The sequence below is a fragment of the Phocoena phocoena genome, chromosome X, assembly GCF_963924675.1.
Source record: "Phocoena phocoena chromosome X, mPhoPho1.1, whole genome shotgun sequence".
Lineage (NCBI taxonomy): Eukaryota > Metazoa > Chordata > Mammalia > Artiodactyla > Phocoenidae > Phocoena > Phocoena phocoena.
This window is the reverse complement of record NC_089240.1, coordinates 46,099,620-46,114,788: the sequence shown is the minus strand read 5'-3', so window position 1 is coordinate 46,114,788 and position 15,169 is coordinate 46,099,620. Positions and strand designations below refer to the sequence as shown.

Here is a 15,169-nt window from a genome sequence, read left to right as displayed (position 1 = left end):
TCCTGGAGAGCTACCTAAGGAAACTTCTTTCCATATGGGAAGACATGGGAGGCTTCTTTCCAAGCTTATGATATGTGAGAGATTGTAGGACAGCCTCTCGCCTGTCCCTGAGGAAAGCAGAGTTGCACCCTTTATGTGACTTTGTCTCCCTTTTATCCAGTCGGAGTCAAGCCAGTCAGAGGCATCTGTCCGAAGGGAGGAATCACCCATGGATGTGGACCAGCCATCTCCCAGTGCTCAAGATACTCAGTCCATTGGTCAGTACTACTTCCCATTTCCAGCCCAACAAAAGGGAGAACCAGTCTTCATGGAATGGCTGCTGGATCCCCTCCTTCCAACATACATAAGCTCAGTGTTTTCCAGTTTGTTCAAGTGAACCCTGGTTTCTGTATGTTGAGCTCAGTGTTTTCCAGTTTGTTCAAGTGAACCCTGGTTTCTGTATGTTGATAGGCCCGTACCAATCAACTAAGATCACTAACCATCACCACCTGGTCCTCATTGGAGAATCATAGCACACACTGCAATTTCTGTAGTAAAGAAACAAGAAACTATGATGATACTGTGTGGAGACAGCATACGTTTGAGTCTTGTCTCCCCATTTACTATCTCTGGGACCTGAGGCAAACCTCTCTGTTTCCTCATTTAAAATTGGGATATTCATAGTTAGGATTGAGTTAACATGTGTATATATAGCATTTAGAGCAGTACCTGGCACACAGTGGATGCTATTATTAGCAGCATTTCTCAAGGTTAATTTCATATAGAATGCTTTTTGGCACCCTTTTAACACATTCCTGTGGGATAGTGTTGTCATAGGACATCCAGTTTTTAAAATATATTAAATCATTTAATAATCCATAGGTTTTCTGGGAGCTAGTAAGGCAATGAGAAGACCAATGCTGTCTGGTAGAATTTTCCTGCAGTAGCTGTTAGCTACATGTAGCTATTGAGCACTTGAAAAGTGTCTAGTGCAACTAGACAAACTTTTTCTTGTATTAATTTTATTCAGTTTAAGTTTAAATGCCATCCAGTATAGGACTAGAGCTTGCTTTCAGATGTCACTCAATTACTCAGTGGCCAGTGGACCAATTTACTTGATCTGTCTAATGGCCTGTGCATTTGGTCTGAATGAAGGAAAAGCCTCAGGGGCTTCCTAGTCTCTCCTCTCTGTGCCCACTAGGCTCAGATGGAACTCCACAGGGGGAGAAGGAGAAGGAGGAGAGGCCACCTGAGTTACCCCTGCTCAGCGAGCAACTGAGCTTAGATGAGCTGTGGGACATGCTGGGAGAGTGCCTAAAGGAACTGGAGGAATCCCATGACCAGCATGCGGTGCTAGGTGAGTTGTGGCCTGAGGGAGGGCCCAGGTCCGCTGATCTGCTCTGGGGCCCTTTCTGCCAGCTTAATTTTCTTCCTTCCAGATTACTCCTCTCCGTCGGATCTCCGTAATAGGAGTTTAAAGAAGAGGATTTTTTTTCTCTGACTTCATTGTCAGAAAAAAGACTAGCCTTCTCTTTTGGTAGCTGGTATCTTTTACTTTTTAGACCGGGGGAATCTTTATAACTGGTTGCCTATCCCATTTTTCTCTGGAAGCTCTGACTTCCTCTGTGGCACCATTATATTTCTCCTGCAAGTTTTCATTACTTTTTCACGTAGTACTTTTGAAATTTTATTATGAGGGGGGGAAGAGGTTTATATGTTGAAGTTTATAAAGTAAATTGTCACTATCCTATCGTTCCTACCCCCAGTACTACAGCCTGCCGTCGAGGCCTTCTTTCTGGTCCATGCCACAGAGCGGGAGAGCAAGCCTCCTGTCCGAGACACCCGTGAGAGCCAGCTGGCACACATCAAGGACGAGCCTCCTCCACTCTCCCCTGCCCCCTTAACCCCAGCCACTCCTTCCTCCCTTGACCCATTCTTCTCCCGGGAGCCCTCGTCTATGCACATCTCATCAAGCCTGCCCCCTGACACACAGAAGTTTCTTCGCTTTGCAGGTACAGGGAACTCTTAGGCCCCCAAATGTAGAAGGCTACATTTTTTTTACAGGGTCAATTCATACATTTTGTTCTTAGCTGATTTGCAGAGTGAGAGAGAGAGAGAGAGAGTGAGTGTGTGTGTGTATGTGTGTGTGTGTGTGTGTGTGTGTGTGTGTTGGAAAGTGAGGCTAGTGAGGTAGGGACTGGGTCTGGAAGTCCTTGTGTGCCACACTACGTTTTTTTCCCCTGAAACAAGGAAGAGAGAGTTGCTGGCTGGTTGGCTTTCATTCATTCTTCTGAGACCCATGATGTGCTGATTCCTGCTGTCCTTTCTCCCCCCAGAGACTCATCGCACTGTGTTAAACCAGATCCTACGGCAGTCCACCACCCACCTCGCTGACGGGCCTTTTGCTGTCCTGGTAGACTACATTCGTGTCCTCGACTTTGATGTCAAGCGCAAGTATGTGCCCTGGTGTTGGGGGGATGGGAACTCTCTAAATGGTATCTCCTCTCCCAGAGAGGAGCCAAAATTTCTCCTGGGATGATGTTTTCAGGGAAAGAAGTTTCCCTTGGTGGCAGCCCTTAGAATGGTGCTGCGGGGTCGGGGGGCGGGGAGAGACTCATCTGTGCCACGGACAATCATTGTACCTAAATACTCCTTGGCCTTCTCCAACCCAGTCTGCATTCTTCATCAGAGAAATGCAAGCCTTTGTTTAGTCACATGATTTCTAAAGTCCCGGTCCTTCCTTTGGGGTAATACAGGAGGTGTAGGTAGCCACAGCAGGGCTCGTGGGGGGGTGAGCCTCCACAACACTCCTGTCATTTTTTACTCTTCTCTTCCTTCCTGTGCACCTACACATGCACCTGTGCACCTGCTTATTGCAGAAATTCCATGCCATAATGTCTGTGGGCCCCTATTTGATGGAGATGGGAAAAATTTAGAGTTGGTAGTGAATGACCTGCCTCTCCCAAACACTGGAGGGATCAAAGTGTCTGGAGGATGAGGGGAACATCACTGCGGATCTTCATCCTAATCAGGCAAACAAAAGTTTACTCTGCCACCCCTAATCTTACTTTCTTTCCTTTCCTACCTCCCAAGATATTTCCGCCAAGAGCTGGAGCGTTTGGACGAGGGGCTCCGGAAAGAAGACATGGCTGTGCACGTCCGCCGTGACCATGTGTTTGAAGACTCCTATCGTGAGCTGCACCGGAAATCCCCTGAAGAAATGAAGAATCGATTGTAAGAGCCCAGAGCAGAGAATAAATAGGATGGGAGGGTTGGGACCCTCCCTACGTGGTAGTGAAGGCTTACTTGGGGCCCAAATGTGCAGGGGAACTTAGGGAGGTGCTGCCCTCCCCACTAGGAATTCCTAAGAGGAATCCAGCTTAGATTATCTCACTGAACTGTCACCCGTCTTCTCCACCCAGTCTCATGAGACTGGCCTTCTGCTGGCCATCTGGCCCTTGGGCTGAGCTATCCAACAATTCCTATACAGACCGGAGAGTCTTTCGCATTTACAAAGGTACACCTGATGGCTTCGCAAAGAGAGCTTCCTCCATTGTTGCACTAGGAACAGGAACCTTGCTGAGCAAATGGTACCCTGGGTTTAGGGAGACCATAGTTGCAAGAGTGGCTCCCCACCAAATTGGTAATCCCTTACTAGTGATTCTGGCGCCACCTAGAGGAGATTGGCAGTTTGCAGTACCACGTGTCATGGGAGCCATTGAGATGATAGATCTATTGATGTAGTTTGATCCTCCTGAACTCAGGAACTTGATTCCTCCCTTCCCTTATGGCATGGACTCACTATCCATGTAGTCACACAGGAAGTCAGAGAGGCTTCCAAGACAGACTGAACCCTACTCCTCCACCACCAAATCCTTATAGACGTCGGACTCTGAGCTCAGCTCTCTTTGATGCCACTTGATGATTCCTCCCTGCTTCCTTATTAGGCCTTTATACCTTTCCTATTATTGTTTTCTGGAATATGGGTGAGGCTTTACTGATACTTCGGGACATCTCTTCCATCAGTGATGCCCTTTTTTTGTCCCAGATCCCCACCACTCCTCTGGGCTCTCCTGGCACTCTGCATTTACCGCTGTCCTCTGACCCTGCACTCCCCAGCTACTCCTTCACAATCGCTCACTCAGGTCATGCTGTGCAAAAGAATGGATTTGTCCTGGGCTTTCTGCACATCCCTGTTTCTGCTCTCTTATACAGGTATATAGTGTTTGAAGGAGAAGAAGGGCAAGATGCTGGAGGGCTCCTGCGGGAGTGGTATATGATCATCTCTCGGGAGATGTTTAACCCTATGTATGCCTTGTTCCGTACCTCACCTGGTGATCGGGTCACATACACCATCAATCCATCTTCCCACTGCAACCCCAACCACCTTAGCTACTTCAAGTTTGTCGGACGCATCGTGGCCAAAGCTGTATATGACAACCGCCTCCTGGAGTGCTACTTTACTCGGTCCTTCTACAAACACATCTTGGGCAAGTCTGTCAGGTGAGGATGTGGCACAAACCTGGGACTGTCTTCAGTCCTGGAAATCTGGTCCCTTTTCTTGTGTCCCATCACTAGGCTGCCTGTCCTCCACCCCAACCCATGGCCCTAATTTTGTTTATCTAGATATACAGACATGGAGAGCGAAGATTACCACTTCTACCAGGGCTTGGTTTATCTGCTGGAAAATGATGTCTCCACACTAGGCTACGACCTCACCTTCAGCACTGAGGTAGGTCAGGAGATCCTGACCATAGCACATCCCAGCTAGTCTAGGAAACCCATTATGGGGTTGTCCTTGAACTGGCATTGGATAGCCTCTAATGCTTCTAAGGAAGCATCTTGATGTCTTAAGTCACATTCCCCGTTCCCCATCTGGCAGAGAACAGTGGGTATTTGCATGAGATGGCACAAACAGAAAAACCAGAATTTGTAAAACAATCCAGGCTGTTTCCTAGTTTCCTCTATATTTTGAAAAAATGCTCTAGTACATTATTCTTCATTCCCAAAGTCAGTTCACTCTAGAAAAATTGTACAAATAGACATAAATGAAAAACAAATTTCAAGGTTACTCTTCGCCCAAATTGCTTTCCATAAAGATTCTGTTGTGTTACATTATGTATGTTATCCATGCCCTTTTCCCTTTTACTATTGATAGTTTCCGTATGTTTTAGGACCAAACCCTTGGCCTTTCCCTATTAGGGATTTATGAGCTCATGAGAAAAGTCACTGTTTTTTATGACCTTGCTTCATCTCCTTGCCCAGGATTCAGCAAAGAGTTTAGGGTGTGTTTCCAGGTATCTATGTAAGTTCCATCCTAGACCAAGCCTGATTCATATTATTGGTTTTGGGTATTCTAGGTCCAAGAGTTTGGAGTGTGTGAAGTTCGTGACCTCAAACCCAATGGGGCCAACATCTTGGTAACAGAGGAGAATAAGAAGGAGTATGTACACCTGGTGTGCCAGATGAGAATGACAGGTAGGGGAAATGTCCGTTAGACCCCCTAGTTGCTCAGTATGGGGCAAGGTCAGGCCTCACTCATTTCACAGACATTGTTTCTTCTCTTCCCCTATGCCAGCCACAAATGCCTTGCATAAAAGGAGTCCAAAAACCTGACCAAAAAATATTTCCCTTCATCCACCCTCATATGGGGGCCTAGAAACAGAGTGGTAGGTGAGGTAGGCAGATCAGTCAGCATCCTGCCAGATTGGGGATCTCTGACCTCTAACAGTTGTATGAGTTCAGATGCCACGTGGCTTGTTGGTTCTCTCCCCAGGAGCCATCCGCAAACAGCTGGCAGCTTTCTTAGAAGGTTTCTATGAGATCATTCCAAAGCGCCTCATTTCCATCTTCACTGAGCAGGAGTTAGAGCTGCTCATATCAGGACTGCCCACAATCGACATTGACGATTTGAAATCCAACACTGAATACCACAAGTACCAGTCCAACTCTATTCAGGTGAGCTGCTGCTGGCATCCCTTCCTGTATCCTTAAGCAGTGTTAGTTTATATGACACCAAATAAACCAGTACTCTTAGGGGAAGGGAGTTTTGAGTGACAGCTTACCTGTACCTAACTCTTCACTCTTCTGGAGTTTCAGTTTCAGGTGATCTCCTTGCTCATCTTGTGAATGGAGGAACTGAAACCTGTCTCACAGAAGGGACTTGCCTAACATTCCAAATCCCATCCCCCTTTCTTCGAAGAACTCTACCTAACACTGGCTTCTTATGTTCATTCCTATAGATCCAGTGGTTCTGGAGAGCATTGCGTTCTTTCGATCAAGCTGACCGTGCCAAGTTCCTCCAGTTTGTCACGGGTACTTCCAAGGTGCCCCTGCAAGGTTTTGCTGCCCTCGAAGGCATGAATGGCATTCAGAAGTTTCAGATCCATCGAGATGACAGGTCCACAGACCGCCTGCCTTCAGCTCACACGTGGTAAGAGGAAGGGTTTGTTCTCCTTTTCAGCATTTAGATTGAATTTGCATATTTGCTACTTCTAGGCCCCTACCCGTGGTCAGGAGCGCAAATCTGGCCCCGGGTACCCTGGACCTGGGGTAACTCACAATTTGGTGGGTTTTGTGGAGAAGATGATATTTGAGATGAGAAGCTGGCCCAGACTCACAGTGGGGCTGGGGTGACATTGCAGGTGAACACTGCCATGTGAGAACAAGGTGTATTCCAGGGCTCAACGTAGCCAGAGCAAGGAGTTGCAGGGAGCAGAATGCTAAAGAACTCGGCAGGGGTGACCAGTGACCCTGAATGCCTCCTTGGAGCTTTCATGTAGGGCCGTGGTGTTTTAAGGAGGAGTGACAGGGTCAGATTATGTTTTAGGTGCCTGGTGGCCAGTATTGGGGCCAGATTAGAGGAGGGCAGACAAGGCTAGGACAGGATTGGGAGTCTACATGCAGAAGTCAAGTGGGCACCATGGGAACACGGATTTGGTTATCATCTTTTGTCATGAATTGATCTTTCTTCTTTCCCTAGTTTTAATCAGCTGGACCTGCCTGCCTATGAGAGCTTTGAGAAGCTCCGCCACATGCTACTATTGGCCATCCAGGAGTGCTCTGAAGGCTTTGGGCTGGCCTAATAAGGCCCCGCCCACCACTGTGGGGTTTTTCTACCATTGTTGGACCTGGGAAGGGGGGGGAATGAAATAATGAAAACAAAAAAGAACCAGAAAGAAAATGTCAAATACCAATAAGTGAAAATCCACCAACTCACCATGTGTGTGTCCCAGCTGCCCCATCTTCCCCAGCGCATACCCGTTCCCCCTTTCCTGCTCATTCTCTCTCCCCGCTCCCTTTTCCTCACCTCCTCTCCCCATTCCATGCCGTCCAGGATCCCTCACCCATGTATTGAAAAGGCAATAGCCTTTACAGGGACCCGTTTGTCCCAACTGTTTGAACAGTGTGCTCCTCAGATTCTGTGTTCAGAAGGATTTGCTGCATTGAGACTTGAAACCTTTGGATAGGGGAAAAAATTATATATATATATATTTTTTTGTTCTGTTTGCATTTCTTAATTTGTGCTTGGAATGTGTTGATGTGCACAGCTAATGATTCAATGCGAGACAAGATTGGCGTCTGTGTTGTGGAGGTTTCAAATAAAGAGCACTCTTCATAACTCACTTTTCACAATGGAGTTTTTTTCAAGTTTAAAAAGAAATAAACACCTCTTGAGCACATGTTAGATGGCTGGAGAAGAAATCCAGTGGACTCTCCAGAAAGCCATCTCTGTCACCACATGGGTGCATCCTCCTCCTTCAGAATCATCAGGAACTGGGGGGATCTTTTTCAGAATGGGATCTGCACTTGGGGGTGGTGATGGTGTTAGAGATTGCAGCCAAGGACAAAGCATCGCCTTGCTCTAGGGGAACAAACCAGCAGGTTGTAAGAGAATTCACTCAACCCAACCGAAGGTTCTATTTCCTGAGCCTTTATAACAGTTTCAAGCCTGGAGCTCAGTTTAAAATTTTGATTTCATTTATTGATGTTTTAGTTTATTTCTAACATTTTCATAAGCAAATAATTTGACTAGTTCCCCAGAACAGTCTTTCCATCCTTTTTGGTTTTGTTTTGTCATCTGCTTGTTTGCCAGTCTGTTCACAGATCGCCCAACAGTCTTTTGTGGTTTTTTTTTACTCCATCCAACACTTAAAGTTGATATAAGGACTTTGATGGTTCCAGCCTTCAAAGAAAAAAGTAATAAAAGTTCAGTTAGAAAAATAACCTCAAGTGGTACTTGCTTTGTGTGGTTTTTCTCATTCTCCAAGGCTCTACTTCTCTTTTCCCCTTGACCATGTCCCAAAGTGTGAATCTAGGAAAGCAGTGGTGTGTCTGTCCTTAACCTGATCCCTTTGTCCTGATGCAAATAGGAGCTAATCTTTTTTTTTTTTCTTCTAATGTTCACACTTGTTTGTTCCTGGCCCTCCTGACCACTGAGAAGACAGATGAATCAACCCTGTCCGTCCTGTTGAGCTTCTAGTCAAGGGGTGGAGACAGATCAGTTCTGAAGGGGATCTGGGTGCCCAGCACAAGTACCTGGTCTAGCCTGGGAGATCAGGAAAGGCTTTCTATTGTCAGTGGCATTTGGGTTGAATCATAAGTCTGTGTGAGAGTGAAGATTAAGAAGAACAGGGTAATCTAGCTCAATGCAGCAAGAGTCCAGTTGATAGGGCAAGGCTTGAGCAAAGGATAGTGGCCTGAGATGAGGCTGGGAGTCCACCAGGGCTTTAAAATAAAAGGAACAAATAAGCAGAAATATAGTAGAATTGATCAGTACACTTAAGAACTGGTTCTTTGAGAAATCAAAGTAGAATAAAGCTCTGACCATTTAAATTTGAAAGGGGTGCAAGGGTTGGGAGTCGGGTGTGGAAGTTCGGAGTACAGATGGAGTAATCCTGAAGGAAATAAATGAATCTAACTCAATGGCGTACCACAAAAACCTAATGTGACTAGGTATGATTTGCCTATGGGATATTCATCACCTCAGTGTCAAAAGAGAAAAACCTTTTGACAGTAGATGGAAGGCATTTGCCAACAGTAACTATTCCTGGTAACTTGTAAAGATACTACCTTGATAAGGTAGCATCAGACCAACAGTCAACATCACACTGCAAGCATAAAGTGGTCAATTAACACTGTTCTGCAAGTTCTAGCCATTTCCATAAAGCAGGAAACAAGGTATAGCTGTTGAGAAACTATTTTGCTAAACCAAGAGAATCAAAAGTTATTAGAGCTTAAGTGAGTCCAGCAAGAGGTCTGGTTATAATGAACAAAACATTCGTGTAAACATTTATTGTCCAACAAGTATAATCTGATAAATTAATATAAAGAAATCCTATACAATAGTAAAAATATCCATTGCATATGTCAACATACACAATCTCAAAGATAAGCAAAAATGTGAGACCTGCCTGTTTAAAAATTGCAAAACAATACTACATACATGTGTACCAAGAACATGAAAAACCACATGTATGAAGAGTATGGAAGCCCATGCATGAGTATGACAGTACTGCATGATGTTCAGGATGAGCTATGGGGGACAAAAGGGGATGCAGTTGGGAAGAGGTACATTACCCAGAGGGCTTAAATTAAATGTTTTATTTCTTAAGCTGGGTGGTGCTGGGTACATAAGTATTTCTTATAATACTATAATACTTTATAACTTTTCTACACCTGAGGTATTTCAAAGTAAGCTTTTTGAGATGGACAATTTAATAGTTCCAAATGAATTTGAGGCAGGTATCAGGGAAGTCAATAACAGGCCTAATTCTACGTGAAGGCTAATTAATAGCGGCTTTCATGATATGATTAAACATGTCTCTTTTTGCCCCCTAATAATTCCCTCCACTGATGTGTGTGTTACAATTACTACTGGTTATCTCCTTATTAAAATAGTCCCCTTTTTTTATAATTAGGGTGACCATATAACTTATCATCCAAAGTTGGGCAAATTTTAAAATAAAAAGGGTGTTATTAATTATGCTGTGGGACTTCCCTGGTGGTCCAGTGGTTAGTACTCCATGCTTCCATTGCTGGGGGGCGCGGGTTCAATCCCTGGTCAGGGAACTAAGATTCCTACATGCCACATGGCACGGCCACCAAAAAAAAAAAAATTATGCTGGGCCACAAGTGCAAACAAACCCAGATAAACTGGGATGTATGGCTCTATACTTATGAAACATAATATGTCTTGCCTGGAGAAACAATTATTACCCAACATAAACATTTTTACTGAGTGCTTACCATGTACTGACAACACAGAAGTCACTGCTTTCCAAAAACTCACTGAAGGGAAGGGGTTAGGTGTTGGGAAAGTTCAGGGAGCAATGGATACACAAAGACTCGATAGGCAGGGGTAGCAGGATTAAACATTTTCTGAAATACAAGCAATGACCAGTTAGAAAACAACAGGAAATAGATTCCCTTCACAACAGTAACATAAAATACCTAGGAATAATCTTAAGAAGCAGTGTTTGGGATCCATGTAAAGAAGGATGCTGCAAAACAAGTGTGAGAAGCATAAAAAGAGGCAAATAAATGAACAGGCTTACTGTCTTCATTTGCAAGTATAGCTGGCCTTGAGACTTTGGAAAACAGACATGCTAAGCAAGGTGGAAGCTGAAATGAGCAGACCTGACAGAGAATGGCTTCAAGCCATGACTATTCAGTGTGCTATGGTCTACTGTAAAGAGAAAATGAAGCACCAAGAGCCAGTTGGGGAAAGAATAGCTTTGTCAATGTTAAGTTTGGGAAACTTGCCTAAGTATTGGAAGGGGGAGAAATAGAAAGTTTGCTCTGCAATTCACACTAAATAAATTCCAAATGGAAGATTCAAGTGTGAAAAACGTGAACTTAATTTTGGGGGCAAATAACAAGTGATCTGGGATATGGAAAATCTAACACTAAAAACTACAAAAGACATTATAATGGAAAGACTGATATATTTGACTACTAAAACATTGGCAACACCACGAGAAGACTTAAAAAGCAACGGCAATCTAGGAAAAAATACATCTCTAACAGGCAATGGGTTAATACTTACTGTATATATATATTTTTATTTACAAATCACTAAGAGACAAACTCCCCAACAGAAAAACATCCAAGGACATGAAAAGGCAATTCAGAAAAGAAGAAACACAAATGACAGATGGCCAACAAACACATGAAAAGATGCTCAACATCACTATTATAGAAATGCAAATCAAAACTACAATGAGGGGCTTCCCTGGTGGCGCAGTGGTTGAGAGTCCGCCTGCCAATGCAGGGGACACGGGTTCGTGCCCCGGTCCGGGAAGATCCCACATGCCGCGGAGCGGCTGGGCCCGTGAGCCATGGCCGCTGAGCCTGCGCGTCCGGAGCCTGTGCTCCGCAACGGGAGAGGCCACAACAGTGAGAGGCCCGCATACCGCAAAAAAAAAAAAAAAAAAAAAAAAAAAAAAAAAAAAAAAACACTACAATGAGGTATCACCTAACACCGGTCAGAATGGCCATCATTAAAAAATCTACAGGAACTTCCCTTGGTGGCTCACTGGTTAAGAATCTGCCGGCCAATGCAGGAGACACGGGTTCGATCCCTGCTCTGGGAAGATCCCACATGCCGTGGAGCAATGAAGCCTGTGAGCCACAACTACTGAGCCTGCGCTCTAGAGCCCGCGAGCCACAACTACTGAGCCTGTGTGCCACAACTACTGAAGCCCACGTGCCTAGAGCCCGTACTCCACAAGAGAAGCCACCACAATGAGAAGCCTGCACACCACAACAAAGAGTAACCCCCACTCACCGCAATAAGAGAAAGCCTGCACGCAGCAACGAAGACCCAACGCAGCCAAAAGTAAATAAATAAATAAATTTATTAATATAAATAATAAAAATTCTACAAACAGAGACTTCCCTGGTGGTCCAGTGGTAAAGAATCTACCTTGCAATGCAGGGGATGCGGGTTCAATCCCTGTTCAGGGAACTAAGATCCCACATGCCTCGTGGCTACTAAGCCCACCCACCACAACTACTGAGCTCGTGAGCCTCAACTAGAGAGCCTGCGTGCCACAAACTACAGAGCCCACGCGCTCTGGAGCCTGCACACCACAACTAGAGAAGAGAAAACCTGTATGCCGCAACTAGAGAGAAGCCCGCGCACCGCAACAAAAGATCCCACATGCCTCAACAAAGATCCTGTGTGCCGCAACTAAGACCTGATGCAGCCAAAAATAAATAAACAAAAACATTTTGTTTAAATCTACAAACAGTAAATGCTGGAGAGGGTGTGGAGAAAAGGGAACCTTCTTGCACTGTTGGTGGGAATGTAAATTGATACAGCTACCATAGAGAACAGTATGGAGGTTCCTTAAAAAACTAAAAATAGAACTACCATATAACCCAGCAATCCCACTACTGGGCATGTACCCAGAGAAAACTATAATTCAAAAGGATACATGCACCCCAGTGTTCATTTCAGCACTATTTACAATAGCCAGGACAAGGAAGAAACCTAAATGTCCATCAACAGATGAATGGATAAAGAAGATGTAGTACATGTATACAATGGAATATTACTCAGCCATAAAAAAGAACGAAATAACACCATTTGCAGCAACATGGATGGACCTAGAGGGTATTGTGCTAAGTGAAATAAATCAGAGAGAAAGGCAAATATCGTGTGATTTCACTTATATGTAGAATCTCAAAAACAAAACAGACAAGCAAAACAAAACAGAAACAGGGACTTCTCTGGTGGTCCAGCCGTTAAGACACCATGCTTCCACTGCAGGGGGCACAGGTTCGATCCCTGGTCGGGGAACTAAGATCCTGCATGCCTCACAGCGTGGTCAAAAAATAGGAAAACAGAAACAGACTTACAGATAACAGAGAGCAAACTGGTGGTTGCCAGAGGGAAGGGGGGTGGGAGTGGGGGTTGGGCGAAATAGGTGAAGGGGATTAAGAGATACAAACTTCAACCTAGAAAAATAAGTCACAGGAAACTAACATACAGCATAGGGAATATAGTCAGTAATACTGTAATAACTTTGTATAGTGACAGATGGTAACTAGACTGAACATGATGGTCATTTTGTAATGTATTTTAGTTCCTGACCAGGGATTGAACCTGGGCCCTCAGCAGTGAGAGCTCAGGGTCCTAACCACTGGACCACCAGGGAATTCCCTATCTATATTATTATTATTGTGGTGATGGTGGCGGCACTGGCGGAGGCAGTAGCAGCATTTTTGCTGTCTTTTTCATGGTGAGCATGTATTTCCACAATTAAAAATAAACAGCCTCGTCAAGAATATACAATGGAGAAAAGACAGCCTCTTCAATAAGTGGTGCTGGGGTCTTCCCTGGTGGCGCAGTGGTTGAGAGTCCTCCTGCCAATGCAGGGGACACGGGTTCGTGCCCCGGTCCAGGAAGATCCCACATGCCGCGGAGCGGCTGGGCCTGTGAGCCATGGCCGCTGAGCCTGTGCGTCTGGAGCCTGTGCTCTGCAGCGGGAGAGGCCACAACAGTGAGAGGCTCGCATACCACAAAAAAAAAAAAAGTGGTGCTGGGAAAACTGGACAGCTACATGGAGAAGAATGAAATTAGAACACTCCCTAACACCATACACAAAAATAAACTCCAAATGGATTAAAGGCCTAAATGTAAGGCCAGAAACTATAAAACTCTTAGAGGAAAACATAGGCAGAACGCTCTATGACATCAATCACAGCAAGATCCTTTTTGACCCACCGCCTAGAGAAATGGAAATTAAAAACAAAAATAAACAAATGGGACCTAATGAAATTTAAAAGCTTTTGCACAGCAAAGGAAAACATAAACAAGATGAAAAGACAACCTTCAGAATGGGAGAAAATATTTGCAAACGAAGCAACTGACAAAGGATTAATCCCCAAAACTAACAAGCAGCTCATGCAGCTCAATATCAAAAAAAAACCAAACAACCCAATCCAAAAATGGGCAGAAGACCTAAATAGACATTTCTCCAAAGAAGATATACACATTGCCAACAAACACATGAAAGAATGCTCAACATCATTAATCATTAGAGAAATACAAATAAAAATTACAATGAGGTATCACCCCACACCGGTCAGAATGGCCATCATCAAAAAATCTACAAACAATAAATGCTGGAGAGGGTGTGGAGAAAAGGGAACCCTCTTGCACTGTTGGTGGGAATGTAAATTGGTACAGCCACTATGGAGAACAGCATGGAGGTTCCTTAAAAAACTAAAAATAGAACTACCATACGACCCAGCAATCCCACTACTGGGCATATACTCAGAGAAAACCATAATTCAAAAAGACACATGCACCCCAATGCTCATTGCAGCACTATGTACAATAGCCAGGTCATGGAAACAACCTAGGTGTCCATTGACAGATGAATGGATAAAGAAGATGTGGCACATATATACAATGGAATATTAGCCATAAAAAGAAACGAAATTGAGTTATTTGTAGTGAGGTGGATGGACGTAGAGACTGTCATACAGAGTGAAGTAAGTCAGAAAGAGAAAAACAAATACCGTACGCTCACACATATATATGGAATCTAAAAAAAAAAATGGTTCTGACTAACCTAGGGGCAGGACAGGAATAAAGATGCAGACGTTGAGAATTGACTTGAGGATATGGGGAGAGGGAAGGGTAAGGTGGGACGAAGTGAGAGAGTGGCATGGACTTATATACACTACCAAATGTAAAATAGATAGCTAGTGGGAAGCAGCCACATAGCACAGGGAGATCAGCTCGGTGCTTTCTGACCACCTAGAGGGGTGGGATAGGGAAGGTGGGAGGGAGACGCAAGAGGGAAGAGATATGAGAATATATGCATATGTACAGCTGATTCACTTTGTTATAAAGCAGAAACGAACACACCATTGTAAAGCAATTATACTCCAATAAGGATGTTAAAAATATATAAATAAATAAATAAACAGCTTTGGGACTTCCCTGGTGGTCCAGTGGTAAAGAATCCGCCTTGCAATGCAAGGGATGCGGGTTCGATCCCTGGTCAGGGAACTAAGATCCCACATGCCACGGGGCAACTAAGCCCGCAGGCCACAACTACTGAGCACACACCTCAACTAGAGGCTGCGTGCCGCAAACTACAGAGCCCACGCACCCTGGAGCCTGCACACCACAACTAGAGAGAGACAACCTGCATGTCACTAGAGAGAAGTC

The 15,169-nt window shown here is 44.6% G+C and overlaps 1 protein-coding gene across 1 annotated transcript in view; it reads left to right on the top strand.

Moving 5' to 3' along the window:
- The window catches only part of HUWE1 (HECT, UBA and WWE domain containing E3 ubiquitin protein ligase 1), a 142,873-nt gene extending 135,676 nt beyond the window's left edge, over positions 1-7,197 (top strand). The window contains exons 73-83 of the mRNA XM_065900835.1: positions 161-257; positions 1,181-1,336; positions 1,746-1,991; positions 2,316-2,433; positions 3,073-3,213; positions 4,195-4,482; positions 4,606-4,711; positions 5,340-5,457; positions 5,756-5,937; positions 6,222-6,412; positions 6,962-7,197. Of these exons, the coding sequence (XP_065756907.1) occupies positions 161-257; positions 1,181-1,336; positions 1,746-1,991; positions 2,316-2,433; positions 3,073-3,213; positions 4,195-4,482; positions 4,606-4,711; positions 5,340-5,457; positions 5,756-5,937; positions 6,222-6,412; positions 6,962-7,064 (1,746 nt within the window). The 3' untranslated portion in view covers positions 7,065-7,197. The remainder of the gene's footprint in view (positions 1-160; positions 258-1,180; positions 1,337-1,745; positions 1,992-2,315; positions 2,434-3,072; positions 3,214-4,194; positions 4,483-4,605; positions 4,712-5,339; positions 5,458-5,755; positions 5,938-6,221; positions 6,413-6,961) is intronic.
- Positions 7,198-15,169: the final 7,972 nt, after the last annotated feature.